This window comes from Marmota marmota, unplaced genomic scaffold (genome assembly GCF_001458135.2).
Source record: "Marmota marmota marmota unplaced genomic scaffold, marMar, whole genome shotgun sequence".
Classification (NCBI taxonomy): domain Eukaryota; kingdom Metazoa; phylum Chordata; class Mammalia; order Rodentia; family Sciuridae; genus Marmota; species Marmota marmota.
Genome location: NW_026000102.1, coordinates 3,881,594 through 3,906,380, shown reverse-complemented (window position 1 = coordinate 3,906,380; position 24,787 = coordinate 3,881,594). Strand labels below are relative to the sequence as shown.

Here is a 24,787-nt window from a genome sequence, read left to right as displayed (position 1 = left end):
AGTGTGGGGTTGATGTAGCCGGTCCCCGTGGAGGCTCCTTCCAGCTAGCTGCTCTGCCATTCTCAGGGAGTTATTCTCTTTTAATGATCCAAGTGGCTGCTCCCGCTCCTGCCATCACAACTTCATTTCAGTCAGTGAGAAGGGGAGAAGAAAAAGTGGAGGGTGATCTTCTTCCCTTTAAGGATGAGTTCCAAAAGGTACATACATAATTTCCACTCATATGTCATATGGTCACTCCGGGTTGCAAAGAAATCTGGGAAGTGTAGTCTTTTGCCAAGCACTTTGAGGAATAAGGTTCTGCGTGTGGGTGATTCAGGGCGGAGCAGAGCTGCGCTCAGCCTGTGGCTTCGTCTTCCTGGCTCATGGTGTACAGAATCGCTCATCTCGGTTCAAGGCCTGGGATGATCGTCTGGGGTCCCATCTGACTACTGGAGTCAGCTGAAGTTCACACGGCTCACCCTGGGTGTGCCAGGGCCTCTTCCAAGGCAGCTGGCTGGCAAGCACCAGCTCTGCAGCCGGCTCACTCCCCGGTGTGAGCGAGGCCCAGGTGGGTGCCAGTCTCCCTCCTGGGTCAGCCTCCAGGAGACGACCCAGTGGGGGCTGGTCTCAGCCGGGTTCTGTGGCCTGGTTCTGCCAGGCTGGGGGGAAACTTGGCCAGAGGTTCTAGGCCGCTGCCCCCACCTTCCAGAGCCCAACCTCCCCTCTGAGAGCAGGTGGCCTTCTGCCCTGGCCTGTTTCTTGGCAGCTGGACCAGGACAGACATGCCAGCCACCTCCCAGCCAGCAGGGGGTGAGGATGCATCAAGTGAGGGACAGGGGCGTGGCTCCAATGTTGTGTCCACAGCCCTCCCAAGTGGTGAGCCTGCCCAGCTGTGCCCACCTAGGCACACTCCTGGAGTGCCCTGGCTGGCTGGCTCTGCATCGCCAAGCAAGGCCTCCCCAACCCCAGACGTCACTGGGCAGATCCGTCCACTCCCCTGGCCCGGGCTCTACCCGGCCTTCCTGGACCCTGTGACCCGAGGCCTCTGTGTCCTAGGCAGCACTGGGAGGTGAAAGCAGAGCAGTGGCCGGGGAGCCAGCCTGGTCTGAGGCCTGCACCCTGCCTGAGCCAGGCCACGCCTGTGGCTGCCCCGTGCCACGCCCTCCTGCCTCATGAGCGCACGCCCACCTGCTCACACGGCTGCCCTCGCAGCCACAGGCGTGTACATGCTCAGGAACAGGTGACACACGTGAGCTTGCAGGGAGATGCTTGGTTCTCCGGACCCCACTCCCAGAGCCGCCTGGCCTCCATGCCGGGAGGTCCAGACCAAAGGCACCAGTAGGCCTCGTCACACACCCAAGCGCTGCCCCTGAGAAATGGCTCTCCGGGCTGGGACAGCAGTAAGGGTGGAGGAACTTCCAGGAGCAGACAGCAGCTTGATGGAGCCTCAGGCCTCAGCCAACCACCCCTCCTGGTAGGTGTCCTGGCCTCTCTGAGCCTCCACATCCTCCTTCCTGCCCAGGGATGATGATGGCCCTCAGGCCCCGTGGCCTTTAAATGACATCACAGAGGTAAAGGACAGTGTGTCCAGACGGCAGCCACACCGTGAGAGGAAACCACCCGAAGCCGAGCGCCAGCTGTCTCCAGAGCCTGGACCTGCCGAGCCAGCAGTCAGCTTGTGCCAAGCGCTGCACAGCAGGGGCCACCCAGAGGCCAGCTGGACAGTCCCTCGGGGCCTCCTCCAGCCAAAACCAAGCCTCGAGCAAGCTGCCAGAGCTCCTGCCCAGTCGCCCAGTGCTAGACCCCAGGGAGGTGCCAGCGGGAATGCCAGGCCCTGCCCTCAGGGAGCCCAGAAGAGGCGGTGCCAGCTAGCGAGCCCAGCACGGTGGGCACTGCGGGCAGAGCTGGCAGCCCTGATATGACGCAGCACCCTGGGGCTCGGGGACATCCTGACAGAAGGAGGGCCCGGCTCTGGCCTGAGAAGCCTGTGGGATTTGGGAGCACACCAGAGGCCAAAAGGGGCTCCAGGCAGGGACACAGGAAGGAGGAACAGAGGGAAAGCGAACAGGAGGGGCAGACAGAGGTGATGGGCCTGTCAATCAGGCTTACAGGGCTGGGCAAGAAGTGCGGAGGCCACGGTGGATGTGAGGGTGGACGGATGAGGGGTGTGAAGGGGGAAGGGATGGGGAGCGTGAGGGGGTAGAGGCCATGGAGTATGAGGGGGTAGAGGCCATGTGGGTGTGCGGGGGGCCCTGTTAGGTAAGGGAGGGAGGTCATATCGGGTGTGAGGCCACTGAGGCCATGTTGAGTGTGGGAGTGGCGGCCATGTTGAGTGTGAGCTGGGAGGTCCAGGTTGAAAGGGGGTGAATGTCAAGCTGATGACGAGGTAGCTTGGTGACAGCTTGGTGACAGAGGCATTGTGAGTGTGGGTCTTGAGGGTGCTGTTGTGGCTCCCCCGAGTCCTCAGTTACCCCAGTCCTTTGTCTTGGCTGCAGCCTGTGGTGTTCCAGGTCTCAGCCGCTCTCCGGGCTCTCCCAGAAAGAGCCCCCTCTAGCACAGCGCAGTAGGGGGGCAGCCCGCGTGGCTGTGGACGGGACCCCCTGGCTGAGCCGTGCTGCAGCAGTAGAGAAAGGAGACAGAGGCAGCTGTCCCTCCCTGGAGCTGCTGGCGCCCTGGAAGGCCAGAGGCCAGCCAGCAGTGTCCAGAGCCCCTTCCTCTGCGCTGCCCGAGAGGCCTGGCTGGTGCTAACACCCAAGCCTTGGGTTGTATATTCACTTGTGCTGCTTTTTATGATTTTTCAGACAAAGACCAAAGATTCGGTAAGGGGGGCTGTGTTTATTTGTTTTGCTGTTTTGCTTAGATTGTAATCCTGGTGATTATAGAATATCAAGAAGTAAAATCAACAAAGGCTTCCCTTTCCTGGGCCTCCCCAAACCCGTTCCTGGTCGGTGAGCGCCACCTGGTGGCTGGTGACAGCAACAGGGCTCAGCGCCGGGCCCAGCTCTCCTCTGGACCTGGGCTCTGGAGGTGGAAGGGCCATGAGGGCCAGCTCTGAGATGCTGGAGTGGTGGGGTTTGAGGAGGGGCTGTGTCCCTCCTTTCCTCCTACTCAGTCCAGCCTCATCAGTCTCCACTGGCTAGCCACAAGACGGGTGGGCAGCGAGCTTGGCCCCTGCCCAGGAGGACCTGTGCCTAAGTCTCCACCAGAATCCATGGGGAAGGAGGGGATCAGCAGTGGCAATGGAGCTGCCCAGGCAGTGAAGCTGGGGCAGCCCGGGAGAGGCCGCTGTTGGAAAGGGTTTGAAGATTCACTCAGAAATACCGTTGTCCAGCATCCCACCTTGTAGTGAGACTCCAGGGACAGCAGCCAGGAGCTCGAAGTCAGGAGTGAGTTTGGGCACTGCCCCTGGGGCCCAGAGGAGCCAGCTGTGGCTTTACCCCCAAATCTATGAAGGCACAGCAGAGCCTGAACAGCTGGTGGCTCTGTGGCGAGAGCAGGGATCCACCTGGGAACCACCTGGGCAGGTGAAGAGGCAGCCCGGGCCCCAGCCCCGTGTTGACTGCATGTTGGAGATGGCCCTAGGAGTGGGACGTTGTTAAGCAAGATTCCAGAGCTGGAGACCCCAGCCTAAAGCTGGCTCTGGTGAGAGGCCAGCGCAGCACCCTGTCCTGGACAGCAGGGTCAGCACCTTTAGGGGACACAGGCTTCTGGGAGTCAGCTGGCCCTCACCCCTGGGCAGGGGTAAGCAGGCTGAAGACAACACTGATTTTCTTATGGCAATTCCTGGAGGGTGGCATTGCAAACGTGCACCAAGAGTTAGGGACACAGCTTCCGAGTATTCCAGGACCTCTGAGGTCTTTCCCTGGGCAATGGGTTGAGAGCCACTGCCCTAGAAGTTTCCGTGGGTTGCAGCTGAGGACTCGGTTCTGGTGCTGGGCACTCGTTCACCTGAACACAGGAGAAATTCTAGAGTTTCAATCTGAGCATCAAAGGAAGCACATCTAATCCCCAAAGCAGGTCCAGGACCAGGGACAGCGGCTCCGTCCCTAGGAGCAGAGGCCCAACTCCCTGCCTGTGTCCACTGACCTGAGTCCTGCAGGTTGTCAGGACAGTGCCGAGAGGATTTCCCAGGGAACTTTCCCTGGGTCAGGAGCTGCTGGCACGGATTGGGCAGGGCAGGTCTCTTGCCCTGCTCCTGCCAGGACCCGCAGCCGTCTCCCAGCCTGACTCGGGGGCCAGCCTGGGTTTCCTGGGGGCTGGCTTCCTTTGCTGGCTTGGAGGATCCTGGTTTGTTTTGCAAGCTCCCTTCTCCCTCAGGCTAGGTTCTATTGAGCCGCTGTGGCCTGAGTAGAACTGAAAGAGAAATTCTTCCTTTGATTTCCTGTCTCCTGGCGGCTTGCCATTCTGCGCTGCTTTGCGCTGGGTACCCCTGCTGTCACCAGAGGCTTCCTCTCCTCCATTCACCACCTAGTGAGCGGGTAGAGTAGCCTCGATGCTGGGTGCGGCCTGCCTCCACCCTGCCCCTGACTCCGCCAGAGCTGATTCTGAGCACTGCTCTCTACTGGTGGTTTAGAGGTATTTGGAATTGCTGCTAAGGTCTAAACCTTCAGATCTTACATCTCTCTACAAAGGCTCTGGGCCACGTGGGTACGTCCACACAAAAGGGCACACCCCAATAGACGGAGCCTCCTCCAGGAACCACTCTGGACACCCAGAGGACACCTAAGTCCCAGGGCCCAGAGCAGCCTTACAAAAAGCAAGACAGAAACTGTCCAGAATGCACTAGGTCTCCTGTCCCCACTTCCAGTGACCTGGAGGGGCTGGGCAGACGCCATCTGAGCAGGGCTGGGAGGCCAGGCTGTGGTTACACCCAAAGGGGAGAGAGTGTCTCGGAGGTCAGAGGCTCCGGAGGTGGAATAGCTTCCCACCTGCCACATAAGCAGAGCCCATTTCCCAGCCTCCGTGATGGTGTCACTTAGCAAATCAGGAGGACATTCTGAGAGCCTTGAGCGGCTCTGAAAAGCCACATTGTTGGTCTGGTTGGATGGGCTGGGTGGAGACGTTCAGCCAAGGCCACTCTTAATGTCACTAAGCTCCTTGGAGACAACCTGGGATGCCAAGTATGGCGGCAACGGGAGCGCCATCTCCCACAGTCTGACTTCCTGATCTTGGAGACCTTGGCCAGCTGCAATCCCCTGGCAACCTCAAAGTTCCTGTCCCTACCCGTCACCTCTGGTCTGTACCACATGAAACTAAATGGCCAGGGTAAGTTCTCAGCCCCCAGCTATGCCCTGGACCTTCCTCCAGAGGGTGTGTAACCTTGGAACAGAGCCTGGGCCCCTGATGCCCATGTCCCAACAATGCCACCCAACAATTACAAGGTGATTCTGGACACGGCTGGCAGGTCCCCACGCACATGGCCAGCACACCGTCCACCTGGGCCCCCCTCAGCCTCTGCACTTCTCGAAATGACGTTTCTGAAAATTTTGTCCTCAGGACCAATAGGAGAAGGAGACCTGAGTGGTGAGATCAGGAAATTGAATGGTATGTGGGTGTCTGGGCGTAAGAAGTTAAATCTAATGAAAATTTCATCCAGTTGAACCAAGAAATCAGAAGCAGGGCCATTCTTCCTGCCAACAAGAATACAGTGAAAATTAAACCAATGTGGCTGCCATTTCCCAGTGACCTTGTTGCCATGGTGACGGCCTTCGACCATCAACAACGAGGAATCCACGGGGCTCATTCACTCCCTGACAGCACACGGCTGCCTCCCCCACCCGCCTCCGCCGTGGTTCATAGTAGAGTGACCCCGTGTCCAGGTGTGCACACAGAGAGGCAGAGAGATGGCCACAGCACCCCTTGTCCACCTTCTAGACGGCCTGGTTTGGACAGGAATTCGGTCGCCCTCCGTATGGGTCTTTTGGGGTGGCGGTGCTGGATGAGCCCAGGCTGAAGAGGGGGAAGGAAAGGGCCCCAGGACAAGAGGCCACCACTTGTCCTTGTCACCTGCGAGCCACAGCTCCAAGGAATCGCTTCCTCTGCAAAGAAAGGCCAATGTCAATTACAGCAGGTGCTGCCTGCTCTGTCGCCGTGGAGACCAAAGCCCTGTCATGCTTCCAGATCCTACTGCCCCACAGAGCCAAGGGGACAGGGAGCCCGGCCCTCCCTGGTCCCTGGGGCCCTCAGGGCTGAGGGGGCTCTTTCCGAGGATTCCTTTCTGACCGCCCATCCAGCCCCTTTCCAGTCTTCCCAGAATGATTTTCAGAGCAGATGTTGTCATCTTTCTGGGGGCTTCTTTGTCCTGTGGATGCCACCAAATCAGAACCAGCTCATCTGGGTGTCCTTAAAGTCTCTTGGAGAAGGAAGACAGATGAGGAAAGTGACATCCAGAGGAATCAAAGCTCTTCCTGAGGTCACACAGCATGCAAGAAGAGCTTCCGCCACACTGGGGCCTGGCCTGGCCAGCCCCCATCCCCCGGGGCTCTTGAATCTAGTCCCTTCTTCCCGCCTAACTCAGGAGCAACAAGCTCAGAGGGTCACCTGGCCATCAGTAGGGCTGCACAGGGTAGCCCCATCAGGAATGAAAGTCTGTGGCTTCCACAGACCAGAGGAGGCTACCTCTCAGCCCCAGTCTATCACTCAGTAGGTCCCCTCCTGGGTCCCCTCCCACCTCCATGCTTCAAGTCCAAGTGAAAAGGCTGTGACTCAGAGCCAAACGCTGCCCCAAATCCCTGCTGCCTGGGATGAAGCCTTCCTTTGGGTTCCTTCCTGTCTAGAAACTCCCCTAAATGCACCCATAACCTGGCACCCAGCCTGCCAGGGGAGGTAGCCAGGACGTACCTCTAGGAGACCCCAGGCTGCTCCAGCCCCGAGCCTGCAGGCCTGAAGCCTTGCTGAGCCCTCTTTCTTCCTCAACCTCCCATCTCCTCCTTGAAACCTCGGGGCCCAAAGGGGGAGTCCCTCTGCCCTGATCTGGGTGGCTTGGCCAGCTGTGCTCTGCTCATTAGGGCCTGGCTACCCTCCTCCCCAGCCACAGGGTGGGACCTGGCCCTCTGGAGACAGCTCTGCACCCTTTTAAGCAGAGGGAGTGGGAAACAGGATGATCTCCCACACGGGATGAGGCACCTGGCCTGCTCCAGGTGTCCAAGTCCCCAGGGCTGCTGGGGAAGCCAGGCTCCTCTCCAGAGAGAACAGTGAGTCCAGCTGCACACAGAAGGGAATCTCCACCATCCCTGCCCCCTGGTCAGCTGTTCTGAATTTCTGCACCACCTCTAGGAGCACATCCAGGGAACGTGTAGGCCAGCCCGGCAGCTTAGTGGAAAAGTGAGATTCTGCAACTCCTCCAGCCCCACTGATCTGCTGTGTGACCTTGGGCAAGTTGCATAACTTTTCTGAGTCTTGGTCTTCACAGGAAAAACATGGAATAATAATTCTGCCTCAAAGTCTCATTGAGAGATTAGTAATATCTCTGTCCATGGTTCTCAAAGAAGTGTGCATCCAAACCCCAGAGGACCAGAGTTTCTGATCACTGGTCTGGGTGGAACCTGAGAATGTGTATTTCTAACATCCCAGGTAGGGGAGGCCACCCCTGGAGAACCACAGCTCTGCCTGAGACCGCCCAGCCCAGGGCACTGCCCACTGTCGAGGTGTCATTAGGGGTGCAGATTACTGCCATTTCTTTTTATACTGGAGTCAACATCAGCTCACATGGTGCCTGGCACAAGGTGTTCAGTAAATATCATTGGTTTGCTGTTGGTGTGATCAAGAGAGGAGGTCCCCTTACAGCTAGCTCATTGCAGGGGTGGGGGAGAATGAACTAACATAAAGGAGGGTGCTAGAGAGGGCGCGCGGGGTTGAGACCCTGGCCGTGCACACCTTCCTTCAACCAACCTTCATTGAGCATCTACTATGTGCCAGGCATGGTTTTAAGATTGGGGGACAGCACAGTGAACAGTTCAGCAAGTCCTGATGCAGACTCCGGCTCCAGTGGGGATGGTGACCAGAGGTGGGTACCAGGGAGGCTTCCAGGAGGCGGTGGGGACTTGAGCTGGGCTGTGCTAGAATGGCAGGATCTAAGGTGGTAGAGGAGAGGGACATCTGAAAGACCCTATTGTCAGGGTCCCTTGAGCTGCACGCATGTGTACACACACACACACGCGCGCGCGCGCGCAGGTGTGCAGAGCACGGGCGGGGCAGGGTGAGTCTCTCCCAGAGGCTGGCAGGGCTCCAGCCAGGCAGCCCCAGCGAGCTGAGGCCAGGGCCCAGTGGGGCCTCATTAGTTTGCCTGCATGGTGTGAGTATCTCCTCCAAACCCAGGTTGAAATTTGATCCCCAGGGCAACTGCATTGGGGGGAGGCCTAAAGAGAGGAGTTCTGGGAATGGATTGAGGCCACCATCAAAAAGGACTCCCAGGAAGGGGTTCTCTATTTGTGCCCTTCCCCCACGGGATGAGGCTGAAAGAAAGCCCTCGCTGGGTCCCGCACCTTGATCTTGCACTTCCAGCCCTCACAGCTATGGGAAGAAAGTTCTGCTGATTATAAATCTCCGTCTGTGGTATTCTATCACCCAGCCCAAAACTGGCCAAGACACCGCTGTGACAGAACACCTGGACAGGGGCTGAAGCAACAAAAACGTATTGTCTCACGGTTCTGGAGACTGGGAGCCCAAGGTCAAGGTGACATTGGGGCTGGTTTCTGGTGAGGCCTTGCAAAGGCCTGCCTTCTCATGTCCTCACATGGCCTTCGCTCTGTGCACTAGAGCCCCTGGCGTCCCCTCCTCTTCTCCTACAGACACCAGTCCTGTTGGATAGGGGACCCCCTCAGTGACGTAAAGACCTGTGCCACACTGGGGTCAGGGCTATGAATGTAGGGTAAAGTTCAGTCCATCACAGGGGGAAACCCCGACACCCTCCACCTCTTCCCAAGAGCCAGGGAGGGAACAGCCGTAATCCAGAGGCCTGGCTGCGCTGCCCCATGCAGGCTGAGGCTGCACCTTCGCTCTGCCCTCTCTCCCCAGCGGCTGGTGGCCTCTCGGGTAGAGTGTTCATGGAAGATGCTCTCCAAAGATGCCACACGCTGCTGCCGTTGATTTCTTTCTGATTATTCGTGTTAGTGAGAGGGCCGCTACCTTGCTGCAGGTCATAATGAGAGTAGACATCACGAACAGCCAGGTCAACACTAGAGTGGGCAGGAGGGTCCCTGCACCTGCCACCCAGCCTTCCATCCTGTCACCGCCATGCTGTAGACAGTCCCATCAGAGACAATGTGTTCCCCAGGCTGCATCCCCAGGCAGCAGGGGGCAGCTGGGGGGCCACCAGTGGGAGCTTTGAAGGTGCCCAGCATGCAGTTTCCTGGTGGCCAGTGGGGCCCTCCTGGACACCCCTGCCCTATAGAGGCCCACCCATACCGAGGCCAGCTTATCACCCGCCCCCGACGCCTGGCGCCTGCTCTCCCCTGCCCCTGCCTTCCTGGGGACACAGGTCCATCTCCACCCCTAGCTTGGCCCAGAGACCACTGGAAGCTAAGAAAGGGTCCCTCTAAGGCTTTGTTTCAAGCCAGGCTGGAGCACACTGTCCTCCCAGACCTGGCAGGCCGCGTCCTGGAGCGAAGTACAGTGAGCAGGAGGGGACACACAGGACCCAGAGCCACCAGAGGCTTATTTTCCCAGGAACCCCTTATCTCTTTCCATGCTGCCCTTAAGTGACACGTCGTGACCTCACGTTTGATCCAGTGGGCTTTGGTGAGGTTTCCATTTTGCTGCTTTTCCGGGAGGGAGGCCCCGGGAAGGAGGCCAGGGTGCGTGTTTATTAACCTTCCTTTCATGACGCGCCTTCTTCCCCTAGAAATCTCCTTCCCGCTGATTCATTACGTGTCGGGAAGCCAAGCGTGACATGTTAAAAGCCGTCTTGATAGTACTTGATATTCAGTACTAACAGCTCACCGCCTCAGAGGAGGGGGCGGGAGGAGGGGGGCAATCTGCATATTGGATGTGCCAAGACAGTGGGTGATTTGCATTAAGCATCCAGAAAGTCTCTGCTCACAATCTGTCACCCTTCGCTGGGTTTTCATTTTATAACCTTCACAACACAAGGAAGAGAGCAGGAGGCAGAGAGGGTGTGGACACTGCACCCCCAGCGGGGGCCGGAGGAGAAACAGGACTGAGCAGTGGCTGTCAGAGCAGAGGCACGGGGCAGAGGTGCCCGGAGATGCTCCAGCCCAGGGGAGGAGCGAGCAAGGTGTCTACAGGGAGAGAAGCAAGCCCACCTGACCCCAAGACCCTTGGCTGGGGTGTGGCCAGGAGGCCAGAAGCCGGCACTGCAGCTGCTGAGAACAGCTCATCTCTCCAGAGAGCCAAGTTCAAACCCCCGGGGAAGTTTCCCTGAGAACATCTGGCCTGGCTTTGTAATGGGCATGTGCTCAAAGTGCCCACTGGTGGAAGCTCCCAAGGGCAGGCGGTTTTGCTCCTGGCCTAGCAGGCCCTCCTGGGTTTCATATATATATAAATGCCTGCAACACTCCAGACCAAGGACATCAGAATCTCTGGGTTAGGGCCTGGGCACAGCCAGGGTCAGCCAACGACGGACCGACTATGAACTGGTATGTGCTAGAAGCAGCGGGGAGTCTCAAGTTCTGCTCTCCAACCCCTGGATGTGACATGGGGTGTCATCGCCCCCTCCTCCGAGCCTCTGTTTTCTCATCTGTAAATGAATCTGAAAAGGTCCTTGACCAAGGAGGGCCCTGGGCAGGGGCCAGGCTGGGAGCCCCTGACCCATCACTCCTGGTTCCTTGAGGCCCTTTCGGCTGTTATCTGTCCCCTGTATTGGATTTCCAGGGAGAGGGTCATTTGCCAATAGAGCTCTGTAGCTGTGATGAGGGTCCACAAGCCCTGGCCTGGGCCTCCCCTTCCGACACTTGGGGACGAGTCCCTTGGAGAACAAACTCAAGCAGCCTCACCAGCAGAACCAAGGCCTCCTGAGCTGCTGGAGAATTCCTCTGGGGAGCCCAAGACAGGACAGTGGTTTCCCACTGACAGAGAGGCGGGCTGGCCACCATCCCCCACACTCACCCATCACCTAAGGCGCTGAAGAGGTGAGCACATCTTCAGAGCAGGCGGCCGGCAAGCTGGGAGTCAGGGCCACTCAGGTCCCCTCCCCATTCTTCTCGTGGGGACGGGGTGAAGGTGCTGGAAATAGGGCCCTGCAGACGTCCAGCGGAGCAGAGGGCAAGGAGGTGAAGAAAGCGCTGGGGGATTCCTGCCGGAGCACACCACGCTCAAGTTTCCTTTCCTTTGAGAGACCGCTGAGGATCTAAATGAAGGCACGAGGAGAAACGGAGGCCAGAGACCAACGGCTGCCACAGAGATCCGCCACAGTGTTCCAAGGTTGAGCCTGTGCAGATCTCACAGCAAGAAGCTCCTTCCCAAGTCCAGTCTTCCCCAGCAGGGCGGCCCCGCCCCACCTCCAGGGGCTGCAGGGGGCCAGAGTTGCCCTGAAGCCCCAGCACAGCTATTTCAGATGGCCAGTGGCCAGTTAGCATTGAGGCCCCCACTGTGGCAGCCTTGGGGGGGGTGCCCTTCAGCCCTGTCCCTTTCTCTGTCCCTCCTGCAAACCCCTCAGGGCAGGGAAGTCTGGGGAGGGCGGAGAGCCAAAGTCTTCCTCTGAGGGGGACAGGCCTCCTCCCAAACACTCCTGGGGCATCACCTGTCCTCCTGCTCACTGGACACCCCACCATCCCCCATCCTCTGAGCCTCCTCCACGAGACCCCTGCAGTCTGCGGAGGTCCCCCGGCCTTGCTCCTTTTCTCCTCCACTTGGCCTCCCTGGAAGAGACACCTTGTGCCCTTGGCCTTTGGGAAAATGAAAGCGAAACTCCAGGTGGTGTACCCCATGGGGAAGGGAAAGGGAGCCAGGGGAAGAGTCCAGAGTTCCGATGGAGCAGGAGACCAGCGGCAGGGCAGCCCGGCCTCTGCCACCCTCCCCCGTCATCTGCTCACTGATCCTCCCTGAGCCAGGCCCCCAGCAGAGTGGGCTGCTGTCTAGTAGGGCCCGTTGCCACCCTCAGCCCCTCATAGGGCTTCCCCTGTCACTGCAGCCTCTGACACCCCTCTGTCTGCCTCCGCCCTCTCCACAGTCCATGGCATCAAGTGGACCTGCAGCAATGGGAACAGCAGCTCAGGCTTCTCGGTGGAGCAGCTGGTGCAGCAGATCCTTGACAGCCACCAGACCAAGCCCCAGCCCCGAACCCACAATTGCCTCTGCACCGGCAGCCTGGGTGAGCGGGGCCCCGGGGGGCAGGTGGGCACACCAGGCCCAGGGCACTGCTGCTGTGTCCCGGAGGGAGAGGGCACCAGGAACCAGGCAAAACCACTGTGCCGTCCTGGCCCTGCCCTGCACAACTGGCCCATCAGCCCACTTTGGGCAAGTGAGACCCGTTTTCAAAGAGTCAGGCTCCCTCGAGGGATGGGCACGGAATGGTGGACAGCAGCACTGGGGAGAGGAGATCCTGGGGCCCGGCCACGCGCTGCAGTGCCTCCCAGGCCCGGGTTCGCTAGGATCCTCAGCATGTGCCCAGGTCCCCAGTGCGAGGTTTTTCAGGGACATCTGCCCTGAGGCAATGGGACCACTCAAGCTAAACCTCTTTCTTTAACCTCTGCCTCCTCCAAGATGGTAAGGCGCCCCTTGCCCTCGTCCTAATGGGCCGGCTTGTCTGATGATGGTATTTGCTCTTTGGAATGTGCTTCTCTACTCCCTTGGCTGCCTTAATTAGATACTTCCACAGGAGGGTCGGGTCACGGCCCTGCAAAGTCTCTGTGCATTCAGGAGTCTTGATGGTGAGACTGTAGCAGAGAATCCACCCTTTCATCAAAAGCTAAGTGACCCTTATCAGACAGACTGAAAATCCTGACTGAGTGGGTCCAGAGGCTGTGGGGGAGGAGCCACAGCCAGACTGGCCAGAGTTCCGAGGCGCTCTGCTCTGGGGCTCTTTCCTGCCTGATGGGGGGTGGGGAGGCAGGGGGCTGTGTTCTAGCTTAGGACTTAGAAGGATTTTTGTCCCCCAAAGGGCTGAGGACAGACCCGGGCTGAGCCGAAAGGCAGGGAGGAAAGCCTGAAGTAACTTTCTGCCTCTGGAGCAGGGGGCAAAACCATCCTTGGTCCTGGGAGCTGAGAGCCACCCAGAGGGAACACCTTCTCTCCACCTCCCCGTCAGCCTCTGGCTTCTAGTCCCCAAGGGGGGCAAGCCTCCTAATTGAGCACCTAAAGGGCCAGGGCGTGCCACCGCATTGCACGGCCAGAAACAGTGTAAGAAGCTGGAGTGGGGGTAGGGACGCAGCTACCGTCCCCGGGCTGAGCCCCTCTCCCCAGTGAGAGCCCGTGCGGGTGAGAGGTGCCTCTCTCCGGTGGCTGAGAGGACCTTCCTGGAGGCAGCATGCTCAACCTCTCCTTCCCAGCTTCCCACATGCCAGACACTTACTCTTTGAAAAGAGCAGCAAAGATCTTGCCCTCTGGTCTTTGGAGGAAGGCCCGGTAAGCCCAGGAGGGCCCCAAGACTAGGGTAAGTGGGCCCAGGGCCCCAGTGTCCAGGGGCAGGGTCCGTGGCCTGAGTGGGGTCCTAGCCAGGTCCCCAGTGCTCGGTGCAGGGCCTGCCACAGGCCCCCGCTGACTCTCTCCATGTGTGCCTGCGTGTGCTTCCAGGAGCGGGCAGCAGCGTGCACCACAAGTGCAACAGTGCCAAACACCGCATCATCTCGCCCAAGGTGGAGCCGCGGACCGGGGGCTACGGCGGCCACGCGGAGGTGCAGCACAACGATGTGTCGGAGGGCAAGCAGGAGCACAGCCACAGCAAGGGCTCCAGCCGGGAGAAGAGGAACGGCAAGGTGGCCAAGCCCGCCCTGCTGCACCAGAACAGCACCGAGGTCTCCTCCACCAACCAGGTGGAGGTCCCCGACACCACCCAGAGCTCCCCGGTGTCCATCAGCAGTGGGCTCAACAGCGACCCGGACATGGTGGACAGCCCCGTAGTCACAGGCGTGTCTGGCATGGCAGTGGCCTCCGTGATGGGGGGCTTGTCCCAAAGCGCCACAGTGTTTATGTCAGAGGTCACCAACGAGGCTGTGTACACCATGTCCCCCACCGCCGGCCCCAACCACCACCTCCTCTCGCCCGACGCCTCTCAGGGCCTCGTCCTGGCTGTGAGCTCCGACGGCCACAAGTTCGCCTTCCCCACAACGGGCAGCTCGGAGAGCCTGTCCATGCTGCCCACCAATGTGTCTGAAGAGCTGGTCCTCTCCACCACCCTCGACGGTGGCCGGAAGATTCCAGAGACCACCATGAACTTTGACCCCGACTGTTTCCTCAATAACCCAAAGCAGGGCCAGACCTATGGGGGCGGGGGCCTGAAAGCCGAGATGGTTAGCACTAACATTCGGCACTCGCCGCCCGCCGAGAGGAGCTTCGGCTTCACCAGCGTCCTCGCCAAGGAGATAAAGACCGAGGACACCTCCTTCGAGCAGCAGATGGCCAAGGAGGCCTATTCCTCCTCCGCAGCAGCCGCAGCGTCCAGCTCCCTCACCCTGACCGCCGGCTCCAGCCTCTTGCCGTCGGGCGGCGGTCTGAGTCCCAGCACCACCCTTGAGCAGATGGACTTCAGTGCCATAGACTCCAACAAGGACTATACGTCTAGCTTCAGCCAGACAGGCCACAGCCCCCACATCCACCAGACCCCCTCCCCCAGCTTCTTCCTGCAGGACGCCAGCAAGCCCCTCCCCATTGAGCAGAACGCCCATGGCAGCCTAAGTGACTCTGGGGGCAACTTTGTGATGCCCACGGTGAAAACGGAGGCCTCGTCCCAGACCAGCTCTTGCAGCGGCCATGTGGAGACGCGGATAGAATCCACTTCCTCCCTGCACCTCATGCAGTTCCAGGCCAACTTCCAGGCCATGACCACGGAAGGGGAGGTCACCATGGAGACCTCACAGGCGGCTGAAGGGAGCGAGGTCCTCCTCAAGTCTGGGGAGCTGCAAGCCTGTGGCTCAGAGCACTACTTGCAACCTGAGACCAACGGGGTGATCCGCAGTGCTGGCGGTGTCCCCATCCTCCCGAGCAACGTGGTGCAGGGACTCTACCCGGTGGCCCAGCCCAGCCTCGGCAACACCTCCAACATGGAGCTCAGCCTGGACCACTTTGACATCTCCTTCAGCAACCAGTTCTCCGACCTGATCAATGACTTCATCTCTGTGGAGGGGGGCAGTGGCACCATCTACGGGCACCAGCTGGTGTCGGGGGACAGCGCAGCGCTCTCACAGTCAGAAGATGGGGCGCGTGCCCCCTTCACCCAGGCGGAGATGTGCATCCCCTGCTGCAGCCCCCAGCAGGGCAGCCTGCAGCTGAGCAGTGCCGAGGGCGGGGCCAGCACCATGGCCTACATGCACGTGGCTGAGGTTGTCTCAGCTGCCTCAGCCCAGGGCACCCTGGGGATGCTGCAGCAGAGTGGACGGGTGTTCATGGTGACCGACTACTCCCCAGAGTGGTCTTACCCAGAGGTAAGCTGTCGCTGTTACCACCACCTCCTGCCACTCACTCCACCTGCCCTGGGAGTTGGGGGGGGGGGGACACAGGGCAAGGGAGGTTCACTTGCATGTGGCCACCCTTGGATGAAGTTCTGGACCACAAAGACAAAGCTGTTCCCTCCCTCTGTCCCCACGGCAAGTGGTCCTCAAACTTCCCTGGAACAAGTAGCTTTCAAACCAGGGGAATCTTTGGAAGTGAAGTGCCATCGCAGTCTAGCCAGAGAAATCTTCTTTTCTTTCTTTCTTTCTTTTTTTTTTTTTTTTAAGGGCCCAGGTCTGCTTTTAAAGCACTCAAACGTCACCATCATAGGTCATCTGGGTCATTCGTACCCATTCCTCTTGCTTTGCTTCACTCAACCAAACTAAAAAGCTCTCATCAAAATTGAAAGGGAGGGCCCAGCTTCAGTATACCCACCTGCAAGATCCATGTGACGTCTACAAAGTCAAAGATATGTCAGAGACCCAGACTCCGACCTGCGCCCTCTTTTCCCACCAGAGAGCTGACTCCATTTCTGGGGACTGAGTTTGAGAATCACTGCTCCAAAGAACAGGACTGCAGGAAAGTCCAGGTCTTGCCTCAGTGGCACAAGTATTTAAGGAGAAACCTTTGCTTTCTCTCTAAAGTGGGATGGGACAGGAAGGGGGCTCAGCTCGTTCTAAATACCCTGTGCACAGCCTGTGCTCCCTGGCTCTCAGCCTGCTCGCCTGGTGCCTGCAGAGCAGCCCTGGGGCCAGGAGCGGACCCTTCCTCCCTTGAGGTGGCTGCCCATAGTTCCATTGGTTCTATAGCTACATTCCATAGATGCCATAGAGGGGGCTTCTGCCAGGGGACATCAAGGGAGAGGCTCACACTTCTTCCCTTCTGGAAAACCCAAAATAAGAAGATCTATATCGAAAGGCCCCCACATCTCAGAGAGAGATGGCAGCAGCCCAGGTAGGGGCCCAGCCTTAGCACACTGTCTAGACAGCCCAGGCAGCATATTTATAAAAAATGGAGAGCGACGTGTATGTGTGTGTGTGTGTTTGTGTGTGTGTGGTTAGGAGCATGGGGCTGGGGCCAGACAGTCTAAATTCGACCTGGCTCCACGCTTACTATCTGGTGATCAGCAGCAGCCTCCCTGACTCTAACATTGGAGCACTAGGGGCTGGGGACCTAGCTCAGTTGGTAGAGTGCTTGCCTACTATGCACAAGGCCCTGGGTTCAATCCCCAACACCATTAAAAAACAAAAACATAAAACTGGAGCACGAATATCACACTGTGTTGGTGTGAAGACTCATTCTGCACAGCACCTGCCTCTTCTGTCCATCTCCATTTGGTCCCACCCCCTGGTGAGAGCTTCCTCCTGGTGCAGCTCAGTGTGACCCCACTTATGACCCCCTGCCCTTGTCAGTGACACTGAGGTCAATGGCATCTTCATTGTGCCCACCATGGTTCCCACCCAAAGGCTGAACAGGCATCTTGCCCCCACGTGAGCATTTGCAGGGATCCGAAGGGAGGGCCAGGACTGGGTGTGGTGGGAAGACCGAGCTGTCCTCTGATCTGACTCTTTGAGACCTGACTCTCTGGACCTCAGTTTCCTTATAAATTCACAGTTAAGAGGAGTGGACTTGGGCAAGCCAGGTCCTAGGACCTGGGAGATTTGGCCCTCGGGATGTCTGCAGGCTCCCTGGAGCACGCACCTTGCAAGAGCCAGGAGGGGACAGTCTCCTCTTCCCCCAGTCCCTGATCTGTGAGCACAGGTTCCCCAGCTGGATCCAGCCACACTCCAGCCTCCTTGGGCCTGTCAAGCTCTGGCCAGAGGGGCGTTAGCAGGCCTGGTCCCTCCATTCTTCAGCGACCTGCACATCCCTGAACTGAACCTTGCAGAGTCAGTTCAGTGGCTCACCACGCGAGGGCGCCCCAGGAACGGCCAAGAGTGGCAGTCGAGAGCATCCAGCCCTGATTTTCCAGAAACTCTTGATGCTTCCCGTTAACCAGAAACAAAAGCAGTCATTTGATTTGGAAAATGACCCTCTAGGACCCCAGAGTGGCCACGTAGTGAAGCCTCAGAGACCGCCAGCAGCTCTGATGGCCACTTGCTCTTCACCAAGCTCTTCCACCAGGACACTGGCTCCAGGCCAACAGCAGTGGTCACCCTGTCCTCCACTCAGAAAGAGACAGCACCTTCTCCCCTGACATTTGAGTCCCCTCACAGCCCCCTCACCTGCATCTTCACCCCACATCCTGTCCCCTTCCACAGCCAATAAAGACGCTGTGTGGGCGCTGACTGCGTCCGGAGCCCCATTGCAGCCAGGCTCTGCCAAGCTCTGAGGGGGCTCTGCAGCAAGGCGTGTCTCTGGGGCCGCTCTTCCTAGTCCTGAACTCAATGTTCCTTCCTGCTCCACCCAGCTCCAACCGCAAGGTTCCCCAGCACACACCTAGCAGGAGTCACTGCTCCCATTTCTCCTATTCTCTGCCCACCGCCAGCTGCAGCTGCGTCCCAACACACACTCTCTCACTCCCCCACCCCCACAGCACTGCCCCTGTGCCCCAGTGTCAACCCCATTGGCATCAGAAACCCGAGTCCTTTATCTCAGGACTCCCAGGTCACGGAGGCCTCAGATGGCATCTACTGCTCCCTCCCCACCCAGCCCTCCTGCGTCACCTCCCACCACTGACTCTTGACGCACCAGGCAGAAGATGCGGCAATGAGAGCCCTAGGGCAGGCTCATCACACCATTCAACACCAGGAGGCTAGCGGTTGCTATGGGAACCATCCCCTGAACGGCTGGATGCTGAGGCGCCCTGCGGCAGTTTCCATGGAGAAGGTCCTGATGTTCTCCAGTAATTTCTGCAGTTCTTTGTTCCCGGCAACAGCCCCAGCGTCATGCTAGCAGCTGCAGATGGGGGTTATCTTTTTTTTTTTTTTCCCTTCTTCTTCCTTTTTCCATGGTAACTGTCTCTGGCCTTTTGAAACCACTGCTCTTGCACCTCCAGAATTTAGGGGGGTAGTTCCCTAAGATGGCCTTCTGGTGCTTCTCAAACACCCCCACCCCCACCCCGGGCATGTACTCCTGGGACCCTGCCCCACAACTTCAAGCTCCAACTCTTCCTATGGAGCCATATATCAAAACCAAGGAATGTCAGGGCCAGAATGGCCCCAAAGGGTAAAATGCCACCCAGAGTGGCTAAGCCACTTGCCTGAGGACACCCAGCTATTGAGGGGCAGGGATAGACCTTCTGCTTCTGAGTCTCAGTCCTGAGCCCCCTCCACTGCCCCCAAACTTTAGCTGCCTGTTGGTGAAGTGACCTCTTCAAAGCCAGCACAGCCCAGAGGAAGGCACAACCAGGAGCAAGGGGCATGAACCCCTTCCACCCCTGAGAGCAGGTCTCTTCTGCCCGGCTCCAGGGAGGCCCCTCCTCCTTGGAAAGGCCTCCAGCTGCTCCTGATCTGTGGCCACCCCTGGGCCAGCTCTGTGCTCCACCAACAATGAGGTGGGGGCCTGGGCAACAAGATCTGTGTGGAGGCTGGGACAGGGACAGGGACGGTCAAGGCCAAGGAGATACCAAGCAAGAATGAGTGACAGAACAGGAGAGAGTGTCTGGCTGGCCCGGGGCAGCAGCGGGGAGAGCTCGCCCCGTCCTGGAGTGGTGGGGAAAAGGGTTCAGGCCACCCCTGTTCGCCCTGCCGCCGCCTCCTGGCCTCTCAGCCTTCTCCAGCCTGGACACCAGGTGGCGCACTCCGCCCTGACCAGCCACTCTCCGCCCCCCTGCGGGGAAAGGTGTTTACTTGTTTGGGGGTGGGGTGGATGAGCCTCTGGGGTGGGTCCACCCAAGGTTAGTCAGGAGAGCCAGAGGCCTGCGCCCCCGCCCTCTGCACCCCCGGGGAGAGCCTCCCTCCACCTTGAGTGACCAGCCCCTCTTCTCGGCTAAGCCGTAAGTAGGGGACCTATAGCGCCTCGTCCTCCGGGGCTGGGTAGTGAGGAGGTGCTATTAATCACTGCCGGGAACAACGGCCCTGAAGCAGGTCTGCCCTGCACCGGGACGGGAGGCCACTCTCCTGGCTCTGCGGCAACCCCGGCTGGCCCCAGCAGGAGGTCAGGGAGCACCGAGGCTTCCCCAGGCTCCCCAGCCCTGCGCCCAGGGGTCCCTGGGGGCGGGATCACTCGCCTGTCGCTGGGGAAAGTCATCCGAGGCCTCTCCCAGCCAGGCTGCAGGGTCGTGCCTGCCTGCGCAGTGCGTGGCCGCGGCCAGGGGCTGTCTGCCTGCGTGTGCGGGCCGTGGCTTCGCACACTGTGAGCTGGTGGCGCTCAGGCCCCAGCTCCGTGCCCCAAACTCTGAGTTCCCGGGGTAGTCAGTCTCTGAGCCCCTCCAGCTCTGAGCCTTTTGTCCGGTTTTCCTGTTTCTGCGGTCTTGCTCCCTCCCTCCCCTTGCTGTATCCCACCTTGTCCTGGAGATCCTGGGTCTCCCCTCAATTTCCCACAAGAACTCTGGCCCCTGGGGTGACACTAAGACACTCAGACCTGCTTTCAAAACTCGGAGTTCCTCCATCTCTCAAGTGAACGACACAAAGTCCCCACTGTCCCCTCGGCTTCCTTCTCCACGCCCTTGGTTGACAAGTTCTCAGGTGCATCGTGGACTGGAAATTCTTGAAAACATTCTGCTCCCTACTGCATGAAACTTTTGAGTTTCACGGAACAGGGTCAGTGTACTGGATGCTGGGACCTCCTGGGGGTCAGGGGAGGGCGGCTCCAGGCCCCCTGCTCTTGCCCTTGTCCTGGAACAATGCCTCTCAAAAGTCAGGGGTTCCTGGATTCCATGGGGCTGTGACCTGAGAATCTGCATGTTTAACCAGCAGACCCCCAGCTGAGCAAGCAGCTGCAGGCGCCTTCCTTTTGCAGCATGCCCCGTCCCTCCTCCCTGGTTGGAACTGCATCCCTCTATGGCTCTTGCTCCATCCCTGTCCCTCTCTGTTCCCTTCAGGGAGGAGTGAAGGTCCTCATCACAGGCCCGTGGCAAGAAGCCAGCAATAACTACAGCTGCCTGTTTGACCAGATCTCAGTGCCTGCATCCTTGATTCAGCCTGGGGTGCTGCGCTGCTACTGCCCAGGTAAGAGGGACACCTCTAGCAGAGGGCTTGGAAGGGCCAAGAGTGTTGGACTCAAGTTGGCTTCAGGGTGACCTTGAGAAAGTCATGTCATTACTCTGGTTTCCTCAGTTGTGAAGAAGTGGGCCCCGATAGTCTATTATAATGTCAAAGGTTTGAACTTGGGGACCCCATATCGGATGGTGACACCATATATGCTCAACTGGAATCTTGAAGAAAACATAACAAGGAGATGACTTCGGGAGCCAGTAAGCCAGGTGATGTACCCAGGACTGGCCTCAGCAGGAAGCTATTATCACCTGGAGCTGGAGCCAGGGGCTGGACAGGAGCTGCTTGTGGGCCACAGGCTACCCCCACAGCAAGGTGTGCCCATGCCTGCCACAGCCCAAGCCAAACAGAAACTCAGAGAGCCTAGACCATGCGTGAACAGGCTCAGTTGTCTGAGGCACAGAGATGTTCTGGAAGTAGGTAGGCTCTGTGGGGGTTGGGCTGCTACACTAAGAATAAAGAGCACAAAGTCCTTGAGGGTTCCATCCGGCATCCACCAGGAGAAGGCACATGCATTATGTCCTTCTAATTTCAGAGCCTCAGTGAGCCCCCAAGATGCTGGCCAGGAGCCACTCCATGCCGTCCCATGCCTCTGACCCCGCCCTCACCCAAGCTTCTTCATTATCTGCTTAGCTTGGTGTCTTGTCTGGTCAACTTGCCTTTGACTTCTGACCTTTCTACCTCCCCACCAGTCTGCAGGCTCCACAAGGGCAGGGGCTGTGTCTTTCCTGATCACCATTGTCCTCAGGGCCAGCAGAAGTGCCTGGCCTAACCCAAAAGGGCAATGAAAGTCCGTGAAGGAAAGACTGAGTCTCTGGAAGTTTGAAGGTCATTTCGAAAGCCCTAGTTTTCTCTTCCCTGGGCTGGGTTTGGGAGGATCTCTGTGTTCACCCAGGAGAGTGAACAGAAGAAGCAGAACGAGGAGGCAGGGATAATGAAGGGCAGAGGGTCCACCCCTTGTCATCTGAAGCCATGGAGCTTCCAGTAGAGGGTTGGGTGGGGAGAGGAGTGGGGGCTCCAGCAGGAGCGGAGCTGGCTTGTCCCCCAGATTCCACCTGGGATGGTTCAACTTGTGCCTTAGCTGCCCTGGTGTCTGCTTCTCTGCTGTGTCCCCCAGCACAAGGCTCCTGAGCTCACACTGAGCCCTCTTCTTTCTCTTCTCTCAGTCTGACCTTGCAGCCCACCAGAGCAGATTGCCCCTGCTGCAGAGGCTGGCCTCACCTCCCAGCCTCTGGCTGAACCTCTTTCAGCACCTCTGTCTCCCCACACATCCCAAGCTGATGCTCATGGTGGCCTCCACCTGCTGCCCCCATCAGCCTGGCTCCCAAGGACTCTCAGCAGCCCTGCTGGGCCTGGATAGTACCATCCTGGATGCCAGCCCTGGGCGGGTTGTCCTGACAGTGCAGCAGAGAAGGCAGCATGTTATGAACGTTCACTGACCCCTGCTGCTGGAGGGACTGGCCTGACCTATAAATAGACGCCACTTCCTGTACCTGGTTCTTGCCTGGCTAAAGATCCAGATCTTTTTTTGTTTGTTTGTTTAATTTTTTTTTTATTTTTATTTTTTTAGTTGGACACAATATCTTTATTCATTTATTTTTATGTGGTGCTGAGGATCGAACCCAGGGCCTCGCATGTGCTGTGCGAGCGCTCTACCACTGAGCCACAATCCCAACCAAGATCCAGATCTTGCCTGTCCTCAGTTACCAGGCCCCTCCAAAAGAATAAATAAACTGTCATTTATGTGCTCTTTAGATGATGTCCCAGGTCAGGACCTAGAGAACCCTGGGGGGCTGGAGTCAGCGACATCTGGGTACATCCCAGACAACTAGATACGATCTGGGTGACTAACTTGGAGGTTGGCCTCTCTGCTGCCCAATTTCTACATCTTTAAAACCCACCTGAGATGGGTGAGAGAACATTACATGAGAGAGGGGTCAGGAAGCACCTGGCTCAGGTGCTCAATTCAAGAAGATGCCCATTAGTGAGGCCTTTGTTCTTCCTTCCCAAAAGAGAGTGAAGGGCGGGAACCAGGGATGTTCTGGCCTCAACAGGCAATTCTGGCCCCTTGGCACTTCTGCATCCCCAGAGCTGGTGGCAGAGTCTCAACTCAGGCCACCATCTCTCCTGGATATCCAAGATCTTCTGGCATAATGCATCTCAGGCCAGAAGCCACAGACTCCAAGGAGACTGAGTAGAACCCTCTGCTCCACCACCATTCTACTTTATATAGCTCACCCCATGAAGGAGATCCACCTTGCACATCTCTGTTTTGAGGGCCAACTTGAAACATGTTCCAGAAGTGTCCATTCACTTGTCATCCAGTTCCTCATTAGCCAAATAGTTTTGGGGTGTCTTCTGCTTGCTGTGTAGTGGGTTGATGCATAGAATGAAGCCAGGAATAAGACCCAACCCCAAGCAGGCTCCCGACCCCAAAGAACACCCCGTCCAAGGAAGACAGGGTCACACACACCAACCACTGCCCTGGTAGATGACACTGACTGCTTGGGGACGTCATCTCTGAGTCTCCCTGGGGGCTGAACTTGAAGGATTAACACTTAGAGCCAGAGCCGCACTGGACTCTGGCTGGTGAGCATGGCCGGCCACCTTAGGGGCTGGGAATGGAGCAGGAGGAGGACATACTGGAAGCACAGCTGGCTGCTGCCCACCAGCCTGATACATCTGCCCAGGTAAAACAGACCTTGACCAAGGACAGGGTTCTGCCCAGGCAGATCCCACACCATCTCTGGTTGCAGGAGACACAGGTCTGGACTCATCTCCTGCAGGACTCCAAGGCTCCTCTAGGGTCAGGAGCAAGCTGCTGAGTCAGGGTACTGAGCAAAGAGTGAAACTGTGGGAAGGAGGCCATTAGGCTCAGGAGACAGGTAGCCTACCCTGGGTCCCCAGGAGGTCATCAGAGGCAAAAGATGAGATTCCAAACAAGCTGAACGCACACGTTTTGAAGAAACTCAACAGAGAGTTACTGAGTGACCAGATGTGATGACAGGCACTGACCTTGGCATTGGGCATAAAAAGCAGGATTGACTGGGTCCTAGTTTTTGGGAGCTCACATTCTGCTGCAGAGAGACAGAAAATATCGAAAATGACCAGGGAAAGTAGTGAGAAGGAAGTCACAGGGGGAGAAGAAGGGAAGATCTGGACCAGAGCCTGGCATCCTTCTGGAGAATGATGAAGCCCATCGCCCAGGAGGCTGAGGAAGCATGAGGTGAAGCCTGTCACAGGAAGGGTAGGAGATGGCCTCCAGCCAGGCAGAGGGCGAGGCAGGGTGAGGTCTGGCTGTGGAATGCTCACGGGGCAGGAAGCCTCGAACATGGTAACACTGGAGGAGATGGAAGGACCAAAGACAGACCATGCCCAACCCAATAAGAAGGAGTCTGACTTAATTTCACTTGCAATGGGAAGCTATTAGTTAAGCAGGGGAGTGGCTTGATCTAAATTATGTCTTTTAAAGATGGTTCTGGGTGTGTGGGAGAAGGGACCGTAGGGAGGAAGAGGGCAAAGGGACAATCTTTAGTGACTTAGGAAGAGGCCCCCTTGGGTAACACACCCACTGGCTTCCCAAAGGGCATTGCTGAACACCCCATTCCAGGGAGATCAGGCACCCCAGCTCTGCCTTCAGCAGGAGGCCAGTGCACAGGTCTAGGCAAGAAACCATGGCAGACGCAGCAGAGATGGAGCCACAACCCGATGGATGGTGGACTGCATGAGTGGGCAGGGGGAGAGCAAGTCCAGGAGGCCTCCCCGTGAGGGCTGGCACCTGGGGCGCTGTGACAGGTCCTCTGCACTGCATCTCTGGAGGAGGCAGGAATGCCCGGGAGGCCGCCACCACTCAGCTTCGCTGCAGATTGTGCGTGTGCCAGGATGATGGAAGAGCCGCAGTGGAGGGCCCTGCACTGGGACATTTGGCACCAGAGAAGCCTCCAGCTGCCCAGGGGCCCGGGCCAGCTGAGGCAGAGCTGAGGGAAGTTGTGTGGACAGCCTTTCCTTCCTATTGGTAAACCAGGCAAATCTCCAGGGGAGGCGAGTGACCACGAACTTGGAGATCTGCCCAGGGATGCTGTCAAAGCCACAAGAGTCTCTGGACTTGG

General features: G+C 58.2%; 1 protein-coding gene across 20 annotated transcripts in view; it reads left to right on the top strand.

The window, feature by feature from the left end:
- The window catches only part of Camta1 (calmodulin binding transcription activator 1), a 744,390-nt gene that overhangs the window by 645,831 nt on the left and 73,772 nt on the right, over positions 1 to 24,787 (top strand). For all 20 annotated transcript variants that reach the window (XM_048783672.1, XM_048783671.1, XM_048783683.1 and 17 more), the window contains 3 exons: positions 12,107 to 12,247; positions 13,669 to 15,515; positions 20,507 to 20,633. In XM_048783672.1, the coding sequence (XP_048639629.1) occupies positions 12,107 to 12,247; positions 13,669 to 15,515; positions 20,507 to 20,633 (2,115 nt within the window). The remainder of the gene's footprint in view (positions 1 to 12,106; positions 12,248 to 13,668; positions 15,516 to 20,506; positions 20,634 to 24,787) is intronic.